General features: G+C 35.7%; 1 protein-coding gene across 1 annotated transcript in view; it reads left to right on the forward strand.

Annotated features, from left to right (window-relative positions):
• The window catches only part of LOC142343229 (uncharacterized), a 344,179-nt gene that overhangs the window by 218,172 nt on the left and 99,987 nt on the right, over positions 1 to 26,020 (forward strand). Inside the window, exons 25-31 of the mRNA XM_075395002.1 lie at positions 1,678 to 1,748; positions 5,730 to 5,862; positions 6,897 to 7,051; positions 7,586 to 7,711; positions 16,635 to 16,833; positions 21,452 to 21,613; positions 22,742 to 22,840. Coding sequence (XP_075251117.1) covers positions 1,678 to 1,748; positions 5,730 to 5,862; positions 6,897 to 7,051; positions 7,586 to 7,711; positions 16,635 to 16,833; positions 21,452 to 21,613; positions 22,742 to 22,840 — 945 coding nt within the window. The remainder of the gene's footprint in view (positions 1 to 1,677; positions 1,749 to 5,729; positions 5,863 to 6,896; positions 7,052 to 7,585; positions 7,712 to 16,634; positions 16,834 to 21,451; positions 21,614 to 22,741; positions 22,841 to 26,020) is intronic.

Genomic DNA, 26,020 nt, shown 5'->3' on the forward strand with positions numbered 1-26,020 from the left:
TCAAACAAAGAATTTCGAACATTAAGGTCCCTCAAAGAACAAAAGCTTTATGAGAAACCAGCTTGTTTAACGCCAACTTAAGGTTGCACTCTCCAAAAATGTTTTACTTGTGCTGCTTGTGGCAAAAAAAACTCCAAAAGCACCTATTAAGCAGCATAGTGTTTGCTTGTAGAAAAAATTACTTATTTCTTGACGCTTGATCCAATGGTCATAAATATTATCAAGGGAGAAAACTGATCGGAGAAAGATGCGAGATCAGGTCATAAATTTAAAGCCAATGAAAGAAAACAATGACCTGAATTTACCATTTTGCATTTTCAACCTCTGGCAGTGAGCAAAACAGCAGGAGTAAAAAATAAACGCGAAAACAATGAGAAAAAGATATGGACGACGGATAACTCCTTTTTCTTCGAAATATAGTGATAAGCTTCCTATGAATTCATTTTGTGCTAATCAAGTTCACACTTCTTATCAGCAAAAATTTCAATTTTGAGGAGAAAAAGCGGCGAGAAAAAGTAAGAATAAGCCTAAAACATGGACATCTCGCGAAATCTAAAAAATATTTGGAAATTTTTGTTGTCAAAGAAACACGCAACTCCACATTAAAAGACAAAACAGAAGTTTAAATTCAGTTTTCACTTTTTAGTGTTCATAATGGTGTCTCATTCAGTGATTTCAGCTACAAACAGAAACCACTAAGCCACTAAGACTGCATTACAAGCCTGATGATACAACTTATTGGGAATAAGAGACAAGACAACAAAAGACAAATACGGACCAAACTCAAAAGTCCATTGTTTTCCTAAAACCATATCGAAGTCAGACTTTAAGTGGAAACTAATACCCTGAAAATATTTAATTGATTCACTGGTAAGCAATTATTGGAGCTGTCATTAAAGATACTGACATGTATTTCCACGGAATAAAGAGGCAAAGTCAAAAATCAATTATTATTTTCGAAGATAAACGATTTTAAAGTCGTGAAAAGCCTGAACTTTTGACCTCGCGCAAAATTAACGCACTTTGTTGGCTTCCTAGACAACTAAATGAATCCTCATTAAAGATATAATAATAATAAATAATGGTATAATAATATATATCGAAAATCACTGCGGTGCGGAAATCACTTCTTCAATTTGACTTTCTCTTACTTTAGAAATTCAAAAAAATGTGAAGATTTTAAAAAAGGCTCCCCAATATGGCTCCGCTGTTGCAAATTTATAAATATTTGAATGATTTTGACATGTTCTCCTTAGACCATAAAGGATAAGGATCACAGAATTTTCCTGTTCTTCCTTCAAAACTGTAGAATTGTTTCATAGAATTTTTCAGCATCTTACTTGTAGAATATGAGCGCATTATTTCACCTTTAAAATCTGAACCATTATTAGCGCCTATCTGTACCGATTTTGACATGCTTACACAGAAAGTGGCGGCAGCTGACAGGAGCTCAATTAGATACCGTGGAAAGCTCTCAAATTTTTTATGTGAACATTAAGAATTAACCAATTAAGAAGCCAATGAGGGGATTAAACCATAATAAACAGCCATATGCAAACAGTAGAAACCAGTTTCGGAAATGAGTAAATGTGTTTGCAAAATTCGGGACCGGTAGACTGTAGTAATGAACGTATGATGGTGAATTTAAAATTAACTTCAATCACAGCTTCGTTTTAGGGGTGACGCTGGCTAATAGAGTGGGGGTGTGCACTGCTGTTCTGAATCACGCACAGCCTATATCTCAGCCAGTTAGTAAAAATAACTTTTAAAACGTGTGCTTAACGAAATCACGCCCATGCTGGCTTTCAGCAAGTCCATAATGACATTGGGTGCAGGAATTTTAGAGCAAGAAAAAGTTTATCATCGGTATAGATCAAGGAACCAATCGGTTGTCAGCCCTAAAGGTGATCATCCACTTTTCTAATCGCAGCTTTTTGATAAAATTGTGCAAGATCTAGGGGGTCATGGCCAATAGACTGTACCTATAAAGAACTATCCAAAACATTCGAGAAAAATTTGAAATGGCCATATATAATATGATGTGACTGTGACCACGAGACGGCGCATCACATTCCTTATCTAAAATACAGATCTTTTTAATGGCCGCGAAGCGATAGCTGCTATTATTGGGGACATCGTGGTTTTTTACTATTCAAAGAATTTGACTTGTATTGGGCGCTGTCTTTTTTAAGATCTGTTGACACATTTTCATGATTTTTGAAGTCAAATTGGAGTAGTGATTTTGGTTCACGCCGAAATAGGAAATGGAGCGAAAAAGCGAATGGTTTTTGTGGCGTGAACTTTTCGCACCAATTTAAAGTAGAGTGAGAAAACGGTGTTTGAACAAAAATTCGCGTTCTCGCTAGTGGTTTTTGTTCACATGCGGCAATTTCACGTTGATTTTAACTGTATTTTTTTCGATTATTCGGATCAGATTTTTTTATAAATGGTTTTTCCAATCCATTCATAGTTCATTCTAGGCCTTGTTTTTTGTTTGAACCAAATTTCCATTTCTCGCTAGTGGTTTTTTGTTCAACTGCGGCATTTTGACATAGATTTTCGGTTTTTTATCTGATATTTTAGGACTGGTTTTCCCAATTCACTCATAGTCCGTTCTAGGTCTAGTTGTTTGTTTAGTCAATGAAATTCTCTGAACTGTACGTCAGGACTTGTCCTACTATGTTTTTTTTAAATCGTCGTCTCTATCTTTGATTCTTACGACCTGACTTCTTGGACTTGACTTTTTCAATGACTTCAGTGACTTCTACTTCTTTGCAGTTAAAATTTGTGTGCGTGACGTCATTTCTACTTTTAGGTCAATTGCTTGACTTACCTCTTTCAAAGAATGACTTCCTAACTCACTTATGGAACCTAAAATTTTATGTACATTTACTATTTAAAGATCAATAGTTTGCATCTAAGTAGTGCCAAACTTATATGCCCTAAATATTGAGTATTAGTCTTGAGTTTTTTGTTTCAAAAATTAATTTTGGAAAGTTCTTTTAGGGCTTTTTCCGTATAGACCGTATGTGTATCATAAAAATGACAGTACGTATCTAAACTAAAAAGTCCAGTTTAGCGCTTTCAATTCCATGGACGGCCCCAGGCGTGTGTCGCGGCTATTTTCCGGCTTAAGACAACAACAAAAAGAAGGGTCAATGTCGGAAGAAGACATTTTGAATAATATGTTTTATAGGGAGGAGGAGGGTGGGTGTTTCGTGGGTTTTTTATCGCTATCATCATTAATCGTCTTCGTTTTGTTTCATTTGCAGTGTTTTACATTGTAATTTTTATTTGGTTCGGGCTCCATTCTCATTGTGATCTAGCCTTTCGTTGGCTACGGAGAACGCTAGATTAATTGCAAGAGCCAAAGCGTCAACGATTGTGCCCTCAAAGTTTTACCGGTGACTTTCTGGTTGTCCAGGAGAGCTGACATACACATGGATATTTGCCAAAATAGCTAGGGCGTTCATCTAAGTTGGTCGGGCGATGATTCAAAACAATTTTAGTCAATATACTTTATCATAATTTGTCGGTGAGGTTGAATAAGTAGCGGTCAGCTCCCGATTGTCGAAGGCGTTTTGCCGAGTTCTCAAAAAACCCACCATAAACTCGCTCTTCAGTCAGCACCACCAATAAAGCTTTTTTAATTTAATCAATCGTAGCAATCGTAATAATCGTGGCAGATTTTGCTAATTACATAAAGAAGCTTATTGTTGCTTATTCATGTGAATCATGGGTCCGATGGGGCAAACACCGACGCGCTGTTGGTACTACTGACAGATCACAACATTGTTCTGAGAAATCGGCCGCAAAGTTTCAACGTAGTATTTTCGGGTGTGGTTGCTCACTATAAGCCCCCCCCCCCTGATGCTCCATATTTAGTGTAGAATGGACCTCCTTAAGGTATAGATCGTGTTTAACTTTTTCCAGTTTTATATTGCAAATAGGTAAAGCTGGAATCTTCTGAATTTCTCCTTGCGGCTCAATACCTCTGAGGAGAGCTCAGAAAAACTTTTGTACTGCAAAAATCTGCTGTGGTGATTCACATCCTTAATAACAACAGCACCGGAAAACAAAATCACCAAGTTCGCTCAAATTTGAAAGCTCTTATCTTCTGAGGAATGTTTGGACGGAACTTTTGTCATTTCCTAATTCTTATTTTTTATGCCAAATTGCTGCAACCACTTGGAGTTTAAAGTCACCCCGAGGGACCTAAAAGTTTCTTACAAACTAAAGTTGGCGGTGAGTTAAAAAACAATATTTTTTTGAAAAATGATAATTTTGGATTAAATTAATTAAAAATCATTTTTAGTGTTCACGATCTCCACTAATGCTAGTGTGTATTTAGGCCATGATCCCAAGTCTTTTTAGGCGTGAAACGACCCTTTCCTCTCGAAATACCCTCTTCAAATTTTAACTCTCGAAATGTTTTTTTGTAGTTGTCGGTTATTTTAACCAACTAGTTCGACCATCTTGACTGACATATACTAAGTACGTATTCGCATTTAGCACACCACAGTACTACGGAATTTCCATTTTTAAAGTGAAGTTAATCAACCAATAGCAGTTGAGAAGGCTAAAATCTTTGTGAAACAATGGCGGTTGTTTTGTTTGCACAGTTAAATTGTTTGCCTGGCTGAGTCTAAAATTGGGTTATACTATTAACAAAGCACAGTGATATTTATTAATTGTTTCTAATTTTTTGGTAAGGTTAAGAGGTTCGGGTAATACTTATGAAGGGTCGCTGTCTTTTTTTGCCGGAGCTATTGCAAGAGCTGCTTGACAAAAAAGTAAAGGTTTTTATTGGTGTTCTAATGCGTTTGAAGTTGTTGGGACGGAAAGTTGGGTGACAGAATGAGCGCTCTAGTTTTTTTGAGGTTTTAGTGATGCTCGTGGCTGAACAGTTATTAACATCGGTATTTCTTAGCGGAGTTTTTTAGCCGTTATTTTTTTAATTCCGGTTTTCGTTTTTGGCTGACGCTGTATTGGTGTGTTTGATTATGTTTTTTTGTTGGCTAACTTATTCAGATTGTTCAATTGAGTAGTTGCGGTGACTGTTTTACTCAATCCGAAGGAGCAAATATCAGAGTTCCAAACATGAACGAAAAATAAAACATAATTTTTTGGATACTGAGATCTAGGTGCTCGTTCGAGCTTTGGCCGGCTATTCAATTTCAGAATAGGCGCTAATAGAATAGCTTTCATTTCTATTTAAAGCATTCATTTATTTGATACCACGTTACAATTCAACCTTTTGTCGATTCGTAAACAGGTATAAACAGTTTTTTCCTTATGACACAAAGTTACTTCTACTTTCCTTCCTTAGTTTTTGGCGTTTCATCATGAAAAAGAAAACAAGTTGTGTGAAAAAGTTGAATGTTAAAGAAATTAACATGTGCCTTTGGTCAACTCGACGCAGCTGTGAATCTACTTTATATTAGGGAAAACTAATTAAAATGTGCTTTTAAGGTTCGAAGAAACTCGCATAACGTTTGCCTCCAATGGACAAAAGGGGCGCCATTCGATGCAATTGTAATGCTCGTATTTTTTTTTGCTTTTTTTAAATGCTAAATTTTGTGCACTTGTATGCACTTTTTTGGAATATTTTGCACGTATTCTTTAGATGCTAAATTTTTGATGCATATGATGTATATTAAAAATCTTGAGACTCCACTTTGACTTTTTCACCCCGTTAGTTCTTTATAATCGTAAAATGGGTTTTGCAGGGTTCATCCTTCGATCTTTTTGGAAATGAGCAAGTGTTGTGCTTCTCGTGTGCCCGTGTGGTGAGACGAACCCTAGGCAACAACATGGAGAGAATAGCAGAAGGTGTTCAATTCTCATGTGACATGCAACCAGGTCAGCTCCTATGTCTCAGACTGGTGAAGGAGGGTCCATTTTCTTTCGAGAAGCTAAGCTCTTCACCACCCAGGTTGAGGTGCTAGACCGAAAGTCCAGACCGTCCAAGACGGAAAGTGTCTATGTCCAGGCCCTCCCAGACAGAAAGTGCCTATGTCCAGACTTTCGTGCGTTCAAAATTGCATATGTCCAGACTATCGTGCGTTCAAAGTCACATATGTCCAGACTATCGTGCGTTCAAAAGACCCTAAGTCCAGACTATCGTGCGTTCATTTTTTTCCAGACCGTGTAATTTTGAACGCACGACGCCACCTGTTGCGTTCATTTCGGTCTGAACATATCGACTTTCGGTCTGGAACCTCAACCTGGGCATCGTTATTTACCTGCCACGGTTATAGTTGTTTTCATCGCCAAATAATGTTAGAAATGTGATAAAATACGGCGAAAAACAGCAGTTTTAACCACAAAAATTATTCATATTTAGTGGTGAATGCGGTAAATTTTTTTAACATTGCAATTTTTCAAAAAGTTCATTGCAAATCTTGCAGTTCTGATTTTAAGTGGTGAATAACTTTGGCATATCGAACTGTGGACTGTGAGAGCGTGTTACGGAAATTTTTTTCAATGGATATTGGATAAGTCAGAATGATTCCATTCAGGCTACTATTAAAAGCAGATTCAAGTCAGCTTTAATAGGAACATCTCCCCCAGATTAGTTCCTGTCACTAGCTGTTCTCTTTAAACTTCAACATGATACTTGTTTTCATATTAATGTATTTTCATGCTTCGTTGACTGATATATTACGTTTTCATTTTTGTTTTTAATCCCACTGCAACAACGCTTAGGAATAAAAATTAATAAGAAGACAACGCTCTGGCCCCATAAGCGCTTATGCTTTTCGGTACAGTTTACGTGGCATTCTTAAATTACAAAAACAAACTCATATCTGCCAAAGATTATCATAACTTATAATATTATCATCGATATTAGCCAATATTAGCCAAAGATTATCATAACTTATAATTTGCACCAGGACTCCCACTAAGCCAAAAGATGCGTGGCTCATTCGGTGCCCTGAACGATCTCCGAAACCAGACCCACCCCCTGGACCTCTCTGGATCTGACGAAGACATAGCCAGTGCTCTTGCCAATCTGAAATACGAGCTATCTGCTCTACATGCGAAAAAGGTGATGGCATTTCTATTATTTCCTCTTTTTTCGTATTAGGCCTTGTTAAAAGCAGAGTGTTCACCAATTATTCTGATTTTTTTCTGACTGTGATGTTTTATCAGCACTTATCAGATAATGAAGTACTCCCTTCGAGTTTTTAAGAAGTTGTTTAGTCTTACACGAAAAAATCTATATGGCGCAATGTATATCCTGCAGGAAATAATAAGTGAAAATTGCACCATAAAAATTAATAAAATTTGAATCATAAGCTGTAGAACCAATCCATGATTTTAGTCCTAAGCGAAACTATGTTAAGAGACTAATATGACCATCAAACTGTTAAAACAGAACAACGATTGAGAACCTAATTAAAGAAATCATGTCTTAAACTCCAATTGAAGAGGATTTTTTGAGAGAAGTCTAGAGAGTTTTTTAACATAGGTTCTCGAACTCTGTTTTTCATTGTCAATTTGCTGGTCTTATTATTCCAACTTAGCATGGAACTGAAAGCGTGGATTGATTCAGTTGTCCATTTCACTTGATATTTGACAGGTTACTGTGGCCGATGAACCTTTCTCCTTCTACCACCCTGTGAGATCTGTTGGGTTACTTGTCAGGCGGACAGGATGTAGGGAGAATGATGAGCCTGTTTTGATTAGTGCCACGTCATTTGAACAAGTTAGTTTAAAAAAACTTTTTTTATAAATGAAGTTTGTGAAAAAATAGCTTCAGCTACTTTGTAACTCACCTAGACCTACAATAGACTTGAAGTTTTAGGTCTTTCTCATTATAGCCACCCATGAAATTATAGCACCCTCATTTTGGTATATTTATCATGATTGGAAGGGGGTATGGGTTATCAGACGACTTAGCCTGGGGGGGGGGGGGGGGTTGTGGAAATGGAATTTCTAACTTAAGCTATCTTACGAAATTTAAGAAAACTTAAGTACTTATGGCAAAGTACTAACCTTGGGTTATTTTTAAGAAGTTTCTAATTAAATTAGAACGAAAGGTTAGTGGCTAAGTAAGTTAGGACTTTATAAGCGGTTTATTCAACAAATTTTGATCTTGATAAGTAATGGCAGTTCTGATTTGTCTTAACTGAACGGATTTATAACCTTTAATGAAACTTAGATTTCTCAGCTCAAATTAGAGGTTATTTACTAAATTGGGTATAATTTTACTTTAATCATATGATTTTTTGGGACTTTTCGCATAGGATTAGTTTATAAAAAGAAATCGGAGTTAGTTATATCTTTAATATTTACTTCTGCGGAGTACCTTTGCCGCTTGGTTTTTGTATAATTTCAGAGCTTCTTTCCCGTTCAATTTTGTAAGTGAAGTCTCTCCTTTCTGTTGGTAAGACAGAAAATAACTATCTTGATTTTGACGTGTTTTGATATAGTTTTTTTAGTAGTCATAAGTACTAGAAGTTAAATGGTGTGTGTTAACTTTTTCTAAGTATGTGACTGAGCCCGTTTTTTTCATAAGTTAGTTAGGGCAGAAGGTCTTCATGAGAATTAAGATTGCCTAGAGGGCTAACTTAGAGAAAAACAATACTTAGGAATTATTTTCAAAACTTGTTGGAATTTAGAGGCTAAGGCCGTTAACCACCTTAGCTGAATTTTAAATTCTATGTTGGTGACCACAGAGGGACTCATGAATTTTTGATTTGATTTTTGAATATTAAAGATTTGCTGATGAAATTTCATAACTTTGTGAACAGTTCGTAAGGTCTTGAATTTTATTTTTAAAGTTTTCTTTTGCTGTTTAAAATTTCTCCTAACGAAGCTTTAAGTTGTTATTTCTTTTCTCTTTCCTAATTTACTAGTTGTATATTAGAATGTTTCATCATAGCAAAAGCCTAAATTACCTGCTTATATCGTTTGTTGACTGATATAATTGGTTAAATGTCCCAAAAAACAGTGTCCGAGCACGGTTGTACAAAGGGAGAATCTTTGAGAGCTTTTTTTGTGATCGTTTTCTCTAGTGTAGTTTTTATTGAAGCAATTTCTTAAATTCACTTACTTGTAGTACAATCTTCGCTTTTTCTGCGGTAATATTTTTTCCTTATTTTTGATTTTTCTAAGTTCTTAGGAATATTCGACAGAGTCAGTGTAGACTCAGAGAGCAAAAAGAGAAATAGAAAATAGTTAAGCGATTTTTTTGACAGTTTAGTTTGATTGCTTCTAACCCTGTTTTTGTTACGGAGCAGGTCTGTAGTATGTTTTCAATCTTTTGTTCGTTTTTTTAGCTGCCTAACGCTAGGGTTAGGCATGGGCTACTGAAGAAAATTTAGGCGATTACAGAGATCAATCAACAGCCAATAGTTCGTTATCATCGGGTCACTAGGAGGTTCCTAACCTATCGGAAAAATTGTACTTTTTTGTAAGCTAGAAAGAGTTTTTAGAGATAGGTGTGTAGTGAAGCAAATTCAAATTTACTTTTTTTTTGTGTATGCTAACCCTGGTGAATTTTCGCTGCTAAATTTAAGAAAATTTTTTTCACATATGAAGCGAATTCACACGTGAATCAAAATCATAATCCCTGGAGCTTCGCTAACTCCACTTACTTCACCAACAGAAGCTTTGGTTGCTTCAAGTGAAGAACGAGACACAACTTGGCGATGTGGGCTAATGGAAGGCAGGCCAAATGCTTACGATGGGCTTGAAGCACTATGTCTAACCACAATCTTCACATTCATTACCATTAACAATCCAGTATAACCGCCAATAACCACTAAGTTGTGGATTCAAGGCACTCAGACACATTTGGAGAACTCACGAAAGAAAACTGTGACTCATTGGAGATGAATTCCCTCGCAGAAACATGAAGCAGTGATCAACCATATGGTTCTGAGAACCGTCTGAAATTTTGATTTAGCAAAAACTGACATTTGGAGTTCCTTTCATTGTCCACCATTGGAATAATTACCAACAATATGAAAGAACCAATGAAATAGTTTTTGTCCAAACGGTTCCAATTAAAGTGTAGTGTACATTTCGTGCATACCTGGTTCTTTTAATTTATGGTTTTACAACTGTTCAGGACAATAGTAAAGTCCAAGTGTGTGGTGTAGAATTGAATTTTCTAACTTAAACTATTTTACGAAATTTTGGAAAACTTAAGAAATTATAGCAAAAAAACTAATCTTAGGTTATTTTCAAGAAGTTTCGGAATTAATGAGAAAGAAAGTTTAATGGCTAAGTAATTTATGACTTTATGAGCGGTTTTTTCAACAAATATTGATCTTGATAATTAATGACAGGTCTGATTTGTCTAAGCTGAACGGATTTAGAGCCTTTAATGAAACTAGAGTAGTTTTTATTGAAGCAATTTCTTAAATTCACTTACTTGTAGTACAATCTTCGCTATTTTCTGCGGTAATATTTTTTCCTTATTTTTGATTTTTCTAAGTTCTTAGGAATATTCGACAGAGTCAGTGTAGACTCAGAGAGCAAAGAGAGAAATAGAAAATAGTTAAGAGATTTTTTTTAAAATTTAGTCTGATTGCTTCTAACCCTGTTTTTGTTACGGAGCAGGTCTGTAGTATGTTTTCAATCTTTTGTTCGTTTTTTTAACTGCCTAACGTTATGGCTAGGCATGGGCTACTGAAGAAAATTTAGGCGATTACGGAGAGATCAATCAACAGCCAATAGTTAGTTATCATCGGGTCACTAGGAGGTTCCTAACCTATCGGAAAAATTGTACTTTTTTGTAAGCTAGAAAGAGTTTTTAGAGATAATTGTGTAGTGAAGCAAATTCAAATTTACTTTTTTTTGTGCATGCTAACCCTGGTGAATTTTCGCTGCTAAATTTAAGAAAATTTTTTTCACATATGAAGCGAATTCACACGTGAAGCAAAATCATAATCCCTGGAGCTTCGCTAACTCCACTTACTTCACCAACAGAAGCCTTGGTTGCTTCAAGTGAAGGACGAGATACAACTTGGCGATGTGGGCTAATGGAAGGCAGGCCAAATGCTTACGATGGGCCTGAAGCACTATGTCTAACCACAATTTTCACCTTCATTACCATTAACAATCCAGTATAACCGCCAATAACCCTTAAGGTGTGGATTCAAGGCACTCAGACACATTTGGAGAATTCCCGAAAGAGAACTGTGACTCATTGGAGATGAATTTCCTCGCAGAAACATGGAGCAGTGATCAACCATATGGTTCTGAGAACCGTCTGAAATTTTGATTTAGCAAAGACTGACATTTGGAGTTCCTTTCATTGTCCACCATTGGAATAATTACCAACAATATGAAAGAACTAATGAAATAGTTTTTGTCCAAACGGTTCCAATTATAGTGTAGTGTGCATTTCGTGCATACCTGGTTCTTTTAATTTATGGTTTTACAACTGTTCAGGACAATAGTAAAGTCCAAGTGTGTGGTGTAGAATTGAATTTTCTAACTTAAACTATCTTACGAAATTTAGGAAAACTTAAGAAATTATAGCAAAAGAAACTAATCTTAGGTTATTTTCAAGAAGTTTCGGAATTAATGAGAAAGAAAGTTTAATGGCTAAGTAAGTTATGACTTTACGAGCGGTTTTTTCAACAAATATTGATCTTGATAATTAATGAAAGTTCTGATTTGTCTAAGCTGAACGGATTTAGAGCCTTTAATGAAACTAGAGTATATTTTGTTGAAGCAATTTCTTAAATTCACTTACTTGTAGTACAATCTTCGCTATTTTCTGCGGTAATATTTTTTCCTTATTTTTGATTTTTCTAAGTTCTTAGGAATATTCGACAGAGTCAGTGAGACTCAGAGAGCAAAGAGAGAAATAGAAAATAGTTAAGAGATTTTTTTGACAGTTTAGTTTGATTGCTTCTAACCCTGTTTTTGTTACGGAGCAGGTCTGTAGTATGTTTTCGATCTTTTGTTCGTTTTTTTAACTGCCTAACGCTAGGGTTAGGCTTGGGCTACTGAAGAAAATTTAGGCGATTACGGAGAGATCAATCAACAGCCGATAGATAGTTATTATCGGGTCACTAGGAGGTTCCCAACCTATCCGAAAAATTGTACTTTTTTGTACGCTAGAAAGAGTTTTTAGAGATAATTGTGTAGTTAAGCAAATTCAAATTTACTTTTTTTTGTGCATGCTAACCCTGGTGAATTTTCGCTGCTAAATTTAAGAAAATTTTTTTACATATGAAGCGAATTCACACGTGAAGCAAAATCATAATCCCTGGAGCTTCGCTAACTCCACTTACTTCACCAACAGAAGCTTTGGTTGCTTCAAGTGAAGGACGAGACACAACTTGGCGATGTGGGCTAATGGAAGGCAGGCCAAATGCTTACGATGGGCTTGAAGCACTATGTCTAACCACAATTTTCCCCTTCATTACCATTAACAATCCTGTATAACCGCCAATAACCACTAAGGTGTGGATTCAAGGCACTCAGACACATTTGGAGAACTCCCGAAAGAGAACTGTGACTCATTGGAGATGAATTTCCTCGCAGAAACATGGAGCAGTGATCAACCATATGGTTCTGAGAACCGTCTGAAATTTTGATTTAGCAAAGACTGACATTTGGAGTTCCTTTCATTGTCCACCATTGGAATAATTACCAACAATATGAAAGAACTAATGAAATAGTTTTTGTCCAAACGGTTCCAATTATAGTGTAGTGTGCATTTCGTGCATACCTGGTTCTTTTAATTTATGGTTTTACAACTGTTCAGGACAATAGTAAAGTCCAAGTGTGTGGTGTAGAATTGAATTTTCTAACTTAAAATATCTTACGAAATTTAGGAAAACTTAAGAAATTATAGCAAAAGAAACTAATCTTAGGTTATTTTCAAGAAGCTTCGGAATTAATGAGAAAGAAAGTTTAATGGCTAAGTAAGTTATGACTTTATGAGCGGTTTTTTCAACAAATATTGATCTTGATAATTAATGAAAGTTCTGATTTGTCTAAGCTGAACGGATTTAGAGCCTTTAATGAAACTAGAGTATATTTTATTGAAGCAATTTCTTAAATTCACTTACTTGTAGTACAATCTTCGCTATTTTCTGCGGTAATATTTTTTCCTTATTTTTGATTTTTCTAAGTTCTTAGGAATATTCGACAGAGTCAGTGAGACTCAGAGAGCAAAGAGAGAAATAGAAAATAGTTAAGAGATTTTTTTGACAGTTTAGTTTGATTGCTTCTAACCCTGTTTTTGTTACGGAGCAGGTCTGTAGTATGTTTTCAATCTTTTGTTCGTTTTTTTAACTGCCTAACGCTAGGGTTAGGCTTGGGCTACTGAAGAAAATTTAGGCGATTACGGAGAGATCAATCAACAGCCGATAGATAGTTATTATCGGGTCACTAGGAGGTTCCTAACCTATCCGAAAAATTGTACTTTTTTGTACGCTAGAAAGAGTTTTTAGAGATAATTGTGTAGTGAAGCAAATTCAAATTTACTTTTTTTTGTGCATGCTAACCCTGGTGAATTTTCGCTGCTAAATTTAAGAAAATTTTTTTACATATGAAGCGAATTCACACGTGAAGCAAAATCATAATCCCTGGAGCTTCGCTAACTCCACTTACTTCACCAACAGAAGCTTTGGTTGCTTCAAGTGAAGGACGAGACACAACTTGGCGATGTGGGCTAATGGAAGGCAGGCCAAATGCTTACGATGGGCTTGAAGCACTATGTCTAACCACAATTTTGCCCTTCATTACCATTAACAATCCTGTATAACCGCCAATAACCACTAAGGTGTGGATTCAAGGCACTCAGACACATTTGGAGAACTCCCGAAAGAGAACTGTGACTCATTGGAGATGAATTTCCTCGCAGAAACATGGAGCAGTGATCAACCATATGGTTCTGAGAACCGTCTGAAATTTTGATTTAGCAAAGACTGACATTTGGAGTTCCTTTCATTGTCCACCATCGGAATAATTACCAACAATATGAAAGAACTAATGAAATAGTTGTTGTCCAAACGGTTCCAATTAAAGTGTAGTGTACATTTCGTGCATACCTGGTTCTTTTAATTTATGGTTTTACAACTGTTCAGGACAATAGTAAAGTCCAAGTGTGTGGTGTAGAATTGAATTTTCTAACTTAAACTATCTTACGAAATTTAGGAAAACTTAAGAAATTATAGCAAAAGAAACTAATCTTAGGTTATTTTCAAGAAGTTTCGAAATTAATGAGAAAGAAAGTTTAATGGCTTAGTAAGTTATGACTTTATGAGCGGTTTTTCAGCAAATATTGATCTTGATAATTAATGACAGTTCTGATTTGTCTAAGCTGAACGGATTTAGAGCCTTTAATGAAACTAGAGTATATTTTATTGAAGCAATTTCTTAAATTCACTTACTTGTAGTACAATCTTCGCTATTTTCTGCGGTAATATTTTTTCCTTATTTTTGATTTTTCTAAGTTCTTAGGAATATTCGACAGAGTCAGTGTAGACTCAGAGAGCAAAGAGAGAAATAGAAAATAGTTAAAGATTTTTTTGACAGTTTAGTTTGATTGCTTCTAACCCTGTTTTTGTTACGGAGCAGGTCTGTAGTATGTTTTCAATCTTCTGTTCGTTTTTTTAACTGTTTAACGCTAGGGTTAGGCTTGGGCTACTGAAGAAAATTTAGGCGATTACGGAGAGATCAATCAACAGTCAATAGATAGTTATCATCGGGTCACTAGGAGGTTCCTAACCTATCCGAAAAATTGTACTTTTTTGTACGCTAGAAAGAGTTTTTAGAGATAATTGTGTATTGAAGCAAATTCAAATTTACTTTTTTTTGTGCATGCTAACCCTGGTGAATTTTCGCTGATATATTTAAGAAAATTTTTTTCACATATGAAGCGAATTCACACGTGAAGCAAAATCATAATCCCTGGAGCTTCGCTAACTCCACTTACTTCACCAACAGAAGCTTTGGTTGCTTCAAGTGAAGGACGAGACACAACTTGGCGATGTGGGCTAATGGAAGGCAGGCCAAATGCTTACGATGGGCTTGAAGCACTATGTCTAACCACAATTTTCACATTCATTACCATTAACAATCCAGTATAACCGCCAATAACCACTAAGGTGTGGATTCAAGGCACTCAGACACATTTGGAGAACTCCCGAAAGAGAACTGTGACTCATTGGAGATGAATTTCCTCGCAGAAACATGAAGCAGTGATCAACCATATGGTTCTGAGAACCGTCTGAAATTTTGATTTAGCAAAGACTGACATTTGGAGTTCCTTTCATTGTCCACCATTGGAATAACTACCAACAATATGAAAGAACTAATGAAATAGTTGTTGTCGAAACGGTTCCAATTAAAGTGTAGTGTACATTTCGTGCATACCTGGTTCTTTTAATTTATGGTTTTATAACTGTTCAGGACAATAGTAAAGTCCAAGTGTGTGGTGTAGAAATGAATTGAACTTAAGCTATCTTACGAAATTTAGGAAAACTTAAGAAATTATAGCAAAAGAAACTAATCTTAGGTTATTTTCAAGAAGTTTCGAAATTAATGAGAAAGAAAGTTTAATGGCTAAGTAAGTTATGACTTTATGAGCGGTTTTTTCAACAAATATTGATCTTGATAATTAATGACAGTTCTGATTTGTCTAAGCTGAACGTATTTAGAGCCTTTAATGAAACTTAGATTTCTCAGCTCAAATTAGACGTTACTTACTAAATTGGGGATAAACTTACTTTGACCATATGATATTTGGGACTTTTCGCGTAAGATTATTTTATAAAAAGAAATCGGTCGTGATTATATCTTCAATATTTACTTTTGCGGAGTACCTATACTGCTTGGTTTTTGTACAATTTCAGAGCTTCTTTCCCGTTCAATTTTGTAAGTGAAGTCTCTCCTTTTTGTTGTTAAGACACAGAGTAACTATGTTGATTTTGGCGTGTTTTTGATATAGTTTTCTTAGTAGGCATAAGTACTAGAAGTTAAGTGGTGTGTGTTAGTTAGGGCAGAAGGTCTTCAAGAGAATTAAGGTCACCTAGAGGGCTAACTTAGAGAAAAACAATAGTTAGGGATTATTTTCAAAACTTGTTGGATGTTCGAGGCTAAGGTTGCGAACCACCTTAGCTGAATATTAAAATCTATAGTGGGGAGTATAGCTATAACGAGAATGATCCTTAAGTTGTCACCAAATGACAACAATTTGAAAAGTTCAACGGATAGTTTATCCACCATAATATTAATACATAAGTAACACGAAAAAAATTATATGAAAGGAAAAAATTTACAGCAACAACGATTTGCTCTGAATTAGTTCAAGTATTTGCTGGAAGTTTTGATTTTTTTATTTTGATAAGAAGGAGCAGTAGATATTGCCCTAACCAACTTGGAAGTCCAAAAATGAGCCCTAAATGTCACTGAAACGCATCTCTCATTTCAGAAACCGGTGCTGAATTGGAAAATGATAATTTGACCTCAATTGTAAGTAGTACGCACACACTGGTCTTAATACATGGGAAAAGCACATATTGCTTTTTCTAAAACTCGTACAATTTGTAAGGTAGTTTTGGGGCTGATAATTGTAAGTGATGCATATAATGCTTATCAGAAGGAACTACGGAACTCAACTGCAGTCTCTTTCTTGATTGCATTTTCATTTTTAGCTCCGAAGTGTGATCGGCACCAAAATTGAAGCTGGCGTTTTTGGCTCAAAACGTGGCCATCGAAGCTCACGTCTGTTCTTCTTTGGGCCCGAGGGACACCCGGTCACGTGCTGGAGTGAACTAGTTGACCAGGCTGTCGATTCATTTGCCCTTACTCAGCTCAACAAGCGTGTCATTCGATCCGGAAAAGACTCATTAGGTAAAATTTCCGTTTAAGCTTGAGCAGGCATTTTTTGTTCAAATGTTTCAGGACAAAAAAAGTGATGGCTCCGGCTTCAATGACTTTCTTTTTCTAGAAGGTTTGCCGCTTTGAGTCGCTTCCCGAATTCTTCTGGCTACGTTTTATTTGGTCGTCAAGGTTTTTGTTGCAACCATATACCGTCACGATCTCTTCCATTCTGCTTTTTTTTTTCATTCATTCATACAGTTCTGATTAAATTGCATGCGGGATGACGTCATTTTTAATTAAATTGCAAGCGGGATGACGTCATTTTTAATTAAATTGCATGCGGGATGACGTCATTTTAAATTAAATTGCATGTGGGATGACGTCAGCTAATAGAAGCATGAATAAGTTATACAAATTCTTAGAACCAATTAATAAAAAGAATATTACTTTCGGTCTTTTTTATTGATAGCCGCACAGCTAGGGCTATTATTGGCCTTCTCTTTTTTTTACGACTCGAAGAGGAGTATTGGTTTTTATTACGACTCGAAGAGGAGTATTGGTTTTCTTAAGCTTTTTTTTTTACCGGAAGTACTATTCGTTGAGACGCTGTTTTGACTTAAAAGCGAAAGTGAGTAAAATTGCGGTGTGAACAATTTTTTTTCTCAGCGAGAGAAGTTTCTTTATCATGCGTTGCGTTTGTTGAAGGGCTTTTTGACTTTGAAAAGTATTTTTTGTCAGAATAAGGCATATAGGGAACCCTTTTTAGAAGTTTTTAAGTTTTTTCGTCTAAGTGGCCCAGTTTTCTTGCTTGTAATGTGTTTTTTTGTTGAAATAATTTTTATTCAATGCCATTTTGAAATGTAAACCTCGGCAATTGATATCACAGTGTTTTGCAGAGCCTTTAAATCTTAAGCCCAGAGAAAATGCCTTTAAATCTCAAAATTGGCACATTTTTTATTTTTAAGTTAATTTTTGGCTTTTTTCTATTAATTTCTTCACTTTTAGATCTTTCAGTCGTTTTTTGTCAAGAATCAATTAATATGGCAAGTTCCCTTTGATAATTCATATACCCAAAGCCTCTTTCTACCTCGATGTACTTTTGTTTTAAAAAAATGTACATATGCTGATCCGAATTTGGTAGTTTTTTTTCAACTTTTCTCAGTTTTTTGTTTGTATTTTGGTTTTACTTTCTGGAAATAGTCGTTTTGTTCAACATGAGTGACTTTAATTTCGTTTTAAAAAAGTACAATCATATTTTAGCGTTGAGGTGTTGAAAAACAGTTAGAATTTTTTTCTTGAATGCAGTCTTCAAAATTATTTGACCACTTTTCTGCAAAATGTTTCAATGTTCCATATGTTTTAATTCTGTTTTTACCTTTTTTGTTCTTTTCAGGAGGTTGAATCTTTGTCGGATGACTCGTTGTCTTTTCTATGTCTCGAACAATTTAATGTATTCGTTTTTTCTTGATTTTTTTATTTGATTTTTGCCTTTCAGAAATCAAGAATTAGTGTTTTTCTTACCGTGTTCCTTACATTGTGTCCATATTCTTTACATTTTAGTTAGCATCCTTCTAGTTGTGTCCTGGCACATACATTTATATTGGTCATATTGATTTTTTCTGTTATTAAAAATTAAGTGATTTCATCTTTTTTTTGGAATTTCGTCATTTCTTTTGTTTTATTCAAAATAAGGCAGTACTGATTTCATTCAACATAAGGCAGTACTGAGAGTATTTTAGAAGTTCTCTTCCAAAATTTGTACTTCGTACTATTTATTTGAGTTTTCTTGTGGAATCTGTATTGTTTTTTAACAATTTTTTGCATTTGAATATTATTCTGTTGCTTTTGTATTTCTTTGATTAATTTAATTTTTGAAATAGTATGAAATCATTTTGTCTAGCATATATACAACAAGAAAGAAGGATGTGTTGTTTTTGTCTTATTTACAGTAATTAGAAACCTAAGTGTAGTGGTTTTCTGATTCCTAAATTTGAGCCTTGTTTTTTGAAAAATTCAACTTAGTTTCTAAGATTATCTGCCGTTTGGTTTTGCAACCTTTTTGAGATTAGAATCTTGAAATTTTTGAGGGCAATTGATAGCCTTGTCGACTTTTTAGCCAATTTTTATTTTGACCATGTTTATTTTTTCGGTTTTTTAAACGTTACCAAACGTTTTTGGTAATAAATGTTTTTGCTGCATTTTGTTTCTCTTGGTGTCAGTGGTTTAAATTTCCCCATTTTTTAGATCAGACCTGCATAGGTAATGATTTAATGGTTTAATACAAAAGGTAATGGCTTCAGCTGCAATTACGGTTTTCTGTGAAGTTTTGACGTTTCGAGTCGCTTGAGGAAATGTTCCGGTCTTGTTTTTGATTTCGTCGTCAAGATTTTTGTTACGACCATATGACGTAACAATAACTTTTTGTTCATTCGTTCATGCAATTTCAACTGAATTGCGAGCGAGTTTTTTTGTTCACTCGCGTGCATGAATTTTTGGTCACACGTTACTTACCTCACTCCCAACTGTATTTAAAAACTTACCGTTGTATTTGATTGTCGTGTTGTGTAAACGCCAAAAATTATCAAAAGATGTCATTGGAAGCTTCTAGATTTGAATTGTGGTGGTAAATGCATAACTTACTTTAGCAAGACACCAACAAAAATTATGAGGCTTGTTTCCTATTTACTTAGTGTTCGACACATACACACTGTTGAAAAACTTCAAATCACCGTAGAGCTAATCCGTTTTGTTGTGTTACTCCTTGTTTTTAGAACTAAGAGAAGGCATGCGGCGTTTGCTTATTCCAATTTTAACACGAAGAACGTGATTGTTTGCTGCAGAATGAAAAGAAGCTTTTCATGAGATGATATCATGTGATAATCTACGAGACATTGTGTATTTACCTGATTTGGCATTTTATGTTCATTTTTTTTGTGTGCAAAATCAATAGAAAAATCATATGTTATCTCAAGAAATTTTTTCAGAGAGACGCGAAAAATTGTTTAATTTTTACCAGGTTTATCGGGTGATTCAGCTATGTTTTAGCTCAAGAAAATTTTCTGAACTTTCAAAATTTCAGAACATTAACTACTTTCTCTCGGTGGGAAAATATGCCCCAAACCATCAGTCTAGTTATTATCCTAAATAATTAAATGGTGCGTGGTAGGTCACGCAGCTTGAAATTTGTTTACTTCAAAGGCAATGTTTCTGTTGTTGCGGCACCATTTTTAAGCCACTACTTTCATTGTATGATATATAAAACTTTAATTTAAGTACCTTGTAACTGTAATGCTTTTTGGAATGCTATATAGTCAATTTTGGAGTTTTATACAATATTTGATGCATATTTTGCACACATACTATGAACAGCATTTAATGAAATCCTCAACAGCGGGATCAATTATTGTGGAAATTGAAAGATTTATTTTAAATAATTGGTCAAGGGCGCGCTGCTTTATAAAGCATAAACAAAATTTAGGAAAATTTTGGCTGTTTCATGTTTTTCCCGGTAACGTAATTGTTGCCTTTTTAACATATGCAAACCTAAAAATGCATATCTTGCTCTGGAAATACTTTGCACAGCCTAATAAGAAGCTTGGTGGCAGAGCAAATCAGCGCTGAATCAGTCTAGACACTTCTTTTTCCGTGTCCGGACAAAACAGTCCCAGACAAAACAGTCCCAGACAAAACAGTCCCAAATTGCAAAATATTCCCAGACTAAACAGTCCCAGACAAAATAGTCCCAAGAAACCAGACAAAACAGTCCCAGACAAAATAGTCCCAAATAAAATGTACCTAATGCCATTATACCCAATGTACTTTGAAATGTTCGTTCAATAATCCGACAACAAATTAGCAGTCGCTATTACCCGTATGTTTTAACATACTTAATGGCCATGGCCATGCCTCAGCGGCCCATGGGACTTGATATGAAACTATCACAACCGAACATGGGATTAAATTATCCGCTTGTTAAATCATACGTGTAAAAGCTATTATAATGGCTTTGGGACTATTTTGTCTGGGACTGTTTTGTCTGGTTTCTTGGGACTATTTTGTCTGGGACTGTTTTGTCTGGGAATATTTTGCTATTTGGGACTGTTTTGTCCGGGACTGTTTTGTCTGGGACTGTTTTGTCTGTTCACCTCTTTTTCGGATGGCCAGTACTCTGGTCATGTCACAATTTACACTTGCCAGTTTTGATTTTTGAATTAAATTTACTGCATGAAAATTAGTATGGTCAGCCTAACTCCCGCCAACAATGTAGTAATTAACAGTTATGAGCTACAAAATATGACATTATTCTGCTCAGACTAGATTTTGCTGTATGAGGAATTTTCAGACTATACAGGATAAATTTAGCCTGGGCGAACACCAGGCCTGGGCCTATGACCTCAATATAATCATAATGAAGAAAAACTGCACACACAAAAACTTAAATTATTCTGGAGATGCAATGTTTAAGAACTGAATTCAGTTTTTTACTCTTGAAATGTGCTGGTTCAGCGCTGAATTGCTCAGACTTTCTTCCGGCAAGAGGAAAGGCTATTCATTAGAATTACTATCTCTCACCAAAAGGGTGTGACATGCCAATTGTAGATTCTACTGGTTGGAAAGAAAACGTTTTCAGATCTTTTTCAATTTACAGGAGGTCATGGTCAGGGTGATGAGGCAGATACAATGGAATCGAATGGCGACGATGACGATGCCTCTTCCACTGATATCCAGCTGCATTCCAGGAGACCCCAAACTACGAGGGGATCGACAGGACGGACAGGGCGTCGAGTTGTAGGCATCAAAACTGGCTCAGGTGAGGAAATGCATTTCTCCGTTTTGTTAACATATCAGGACTGTTTTATATACCTCATAAAGGCAGTGTAACTAAACAACGATGTCAACTTCATTTCAAGCAAATATTCGTTTTGGCTGCCGGGAAAACAAACTGGGCAGTAATGTGTCTCATGTTTTTCTGATTTTGGTATGTGCCAATGACATGTGCTATTTTAATCAAGGCGAGATGAAGAAGTTTAAAAAGTTACATGTTAGATCAACAATGATGGTTCGCGATAATCATCAGTATTAATTACATGACGTCATTATTACAACTTAAAACACTCACGTGCACATGTCGAAAGTCTGCAGTACCAGAAGTTAAAATGCTAGAACTGCCTACTTAGCCAGAAGTTAACTTCCGTTGACTTTCAATTTAAAATGTGCTAGTTTTGTGTTTTAAGCATAGTTACGTGACTCTGCAGAGGTCACTTCGAAATTCTGACTTTAATATCTCGAAACGCTCAGCGGTGCTCGATAAACGCCAGAAGTTCTCAGTGACTTCAAGCAGAGTCACGTAACCATTACTTGAACTACTGCCACTCGGCTTGTGCTTTGAAGAGCAATCGTTAATTCTATTCTGTTCAATCGCTCACTAGAATTGCGGGAATTGCTCTTTTCCGTTTGTGCCCCCCAGTACGTTATGCTCCCATTTAGAGAGCACATGTCATTACAAGGTAAATCCTTATGTAAAAATATGGCACGTGCGTCTGGGGCTGCGTCCGCATGTGCGTCTTATGTAAAAATATTGCACGTGTGTCTGCAAATAATTTGCACCCACTAAGCTGGGGGCACAAACGGCAAAGATCCGAATTGCGATATCTGAATGATTTATTTTTTAAGGTTGACAGCAAAAACAAGATAATTTGCAAGTAGTTTTCGAGTGTTTTTTTTAAAAAAAGTGGACTGCAAAAGAGTGGAAATTTCTAGTGTTGTTCAGTGATTTTATAGAAATTTAGAGATTTATCAGAAGAAGCAAGCAGAAAGGAGAGCCTCGGGGTTCTTAATTGACTTGCATTTTAAACAAAATTTTCGCAATTTAACGCTCAAAAGGAACTCTTGCCCTTGAAAATTGACATGCCATGGCATTTGTTTTTTGTGTGTTTAGGAAATGATGGAGAAGGGAATGGTGCGAGTGAGAGAAGTGGCGCTATTGGCGAGTTGTCCACTTCAACCCCAGCCACCAGTCCGCTCTTGAGACCCTCAGGTAGAAAATGTTACAAACAAAACGTTAGTTCTGCTTTTATCAATAACTCTCGAACGAAGTTTGAAGCAGTTATTGTAAACGTGTGTGTCTTTTTCCGACTCGAAGAAGAGTATTGGTTTTCGTCAGGTTTTTCTTAACAAAAGTACGATTATTTCAAAGGGCGTTTTGACTAAAAGCCAAACTGAGCGAAAGACGTTTTTTTAATCGTTCTCTGCGTTCAGTTAACAATTTTTCGACATTGAAATGGGTTTTTGAGGAAATATTTTTGACCGATGCTGCCTCTCTGAAATTGATACCACTTTCTTTTTGAGAATCTAAAAATGCGCTTCAAATGCAAATTGAGCACAAAGTCCCTTTGATAAGTCATGCGAGATTCATTTAGATAGGAGGATGACTTATTGTTCCGACCCCTCTTGAGGGGGAAGAAACTATATACTCAAATGGGTTTTTTATTCAGTCAATTTTGGCCGATCGATATATTCATCGTAGAGAGTTGAGACTGGTATCATTAGAAAGCTTGTCCAGCTTAGAATATGGAATTAAAAAGATTTTGTTAATTTTTACAGGGAGTTATCGATATTTAATTTTTTGAGAAAGTAGAGTGAATTCCGGTGAGATTTTATTCACATTTTCCGGAATCAATATATTAATCGCATAAACACATAAGGCGGCATGTTTTAGAGGCATCACTGAGCAGCATATTTTAACAGTACAACCAAAGAGCACGGTTAAGCGGTCGCTTAAATGGGGTTAATGACCCAAAAATGTGCTTAAGGTCATTGACCGATTAATGTTTCTAAAAGGTCATTGCATTGACCTAAAAGTGTTGCCAAAAGGTCATCGACCCAGAATGTTGCTAAGATCTCGTGTCATCTACCAAAAAAATGCTTTGCGGTAAAGCTTGTTGCCGAAATTTCTTTGCTATAGATAAAAACAACAATCGGTGTTTCAATAAACAAAAATAGTGTCAAAAAAATCATTGGCCGATTAGTTGTTCAGAAAAAGGTCAGTGACCAAAAACTTCAGAAAACGGTCTGTGCCCGAAAAACTCTTGATCCTGAAAAGGTAAAAGATCGAAATTGTGTCAAGACAATGAGGGTTTGTGACTGAAAAAAAATTTTTTGTTTTTCATTGTCAAAAAATTGTTGTTGATGAAAAAGGTCGCCTTGAAAATTTGTGAAGGAAAAGTCACTCACCAAAAACGTCCATGACTAAAAGGTGGATGATGGAGTTTTGTTTTGTCAAAGCTTCACTGTACGAAAGATTTTTAATGCGAAAGTGTAAAAATCCCAAAAGGTTCCTTTGCAAAAGCCAAAGTTAGGTGGCAAAACATTATATACGACAAAACTGAGGTCGGGAAATAAATACAAATTTGATAGCGCTCAATAGAGAACTTTTTTATATTAAGGACTTACTTAAAATTATTGCATACAAAACTTGACCGGTATATGATCTTCTTTAATTTTTCCGAGGAAAAATTAAAGCCCTTGAATTAGCCAGCCCTTAAACTCAATTCTGTGTTTGTTGACTTCTAAAAGCATTCGCAAAGGCTTGTCAACAATTCCTTTTTATTGACACTTTCCTTGTCCTGGGCACATCCATCTTGTTCTCATTAGCACATTCATCCTTTTTATGAGAACCGGTTTTCGTTGTCTAACCCAGGATCTGTTTTCTCTTCTCTTTTGAACTGTTGTCTCTCCCGCTCTTCTCGCACTCCAACTTTTGCTTTTTGCGCCTGCTCATTATCTCGCTCTTCTTGTACTTTCTCTCTCATGATTTCGGCTTCTTTCTGATGTCCCATTTTCCTTCATTCTATCGATTTCGTTTTTTCTTGCGTTCTTTCTCTGGCTCAATTTCATTTTTCCTCTCTCTCTCTCTCTCTCTCTCTCTCTCTCTCTTTCTTTTTCTTTTCTTGATTCTTTTTAACTTTTTTTTTTATTTTCATTTGACTGTTTTTGATTTTTTTGTTTCCTATTGTTTTTTGTACGTTTGGTTTCTGATGTTGGCATGGTTTTTGTTGCATTGTATTCTTTCTGCTCATTTCTCTCTCACCAATTTCTTTTTTTCCTTCTCTTTTTCCTTTTTCCGCTTTTCGCTCCAGCTGGCTTTCTCTCAGACTCTTGTTTTTTTTCTGTTTTCCTTCACTGCTTTCTACCTTCGTTTGTTCTCTTTTTAATAGCCGCGTCCTCAATTCTAGGCGGCTATTATAGCGCTCCTTAATTTTTTTACTTCATCTATCAGATTTTTGTTTCGTCTTACCGTGACTTCTTGGAATTGACTTTTTCAATGACTTACCTCACTCAAAAAAATGACTTCTGAGCTCATTTATGAAACTTTAAATTTTATGAACATTTACTTATTAAAGGTCTATAGTGTGCATCTAAGTAGTGCCAAACATATGCCCTATTTCTTGAATATTAGAGTCTTGAGTTTTTGATTTCGATTATTAATTCTGGAATCTTTTCCGTTTGTGCCCCCCCCCCAAATATTGCACGTGCATCTGGGGGATGCAAATAATATGCGCCCACTAAGCTGAGCGGACACAAGCGGAAAAGATCCTAATTTTGAAAAGCCCTATTAGGGCTTTCTCCTTATAGAGCTTATGTGTCTCATAAAACTGACAGTCCGAAGCTAACCCAAAAAGTCGAGTGGTCTATTAAAGTACTGGTGGCCGATCTGTCTATTTTGTTTCTATAGTTGTTTCAATTCATGTAACGCCACAAGCGTCTATCGCGGCGATTTTCCGGCAATCTGCCCGCTGTTTTTGTGTTCTTTTACTATTTTTAAATCCATTTGCTCTTCGACTCATTGTATATTTCTGCTGCTATCGAACTCTCTTTTTCGCCCTATTTATCCCTCATTCTATCTGCTTTGATTTTTTTAATGCTCTGTGAGAATGTCTATTACTCTTAACTACGTCAAACCTTTTTTTGACATATTTGGCTCTCTTCATTTTTCGTCGGTGTGTCCAAAGTAGTTTTGCAAAAAGAATTCATTGAAATAATTACATGTACATTAGTTATCACGAATAAGCTTTCAATCAGAATGTCTATAGATGAAGCTTCAAGATAAGATGCATTCAGATAACCTTTACGGACCTGCTAGTTTTTGACTAAAACTTCGCCAATTTTGCTGAACTTTGTTAATTTTTTAGAAAGTGTTGTAATGGCTGCGAAGCTG

This window comes from Convolutriloba macropyga, chromosome 7, assembly GCF_964194025.1.
Source record: "Convolutriloba macropyga chromosome 7, txConMacr16.3, whole genome shotgun sequence".
NCBI lineage: Eukaryota > Metazoa > Xenacoelomorpha > Acoela > Convolutidae > Convolutriloba > Convolutriloba macropyga.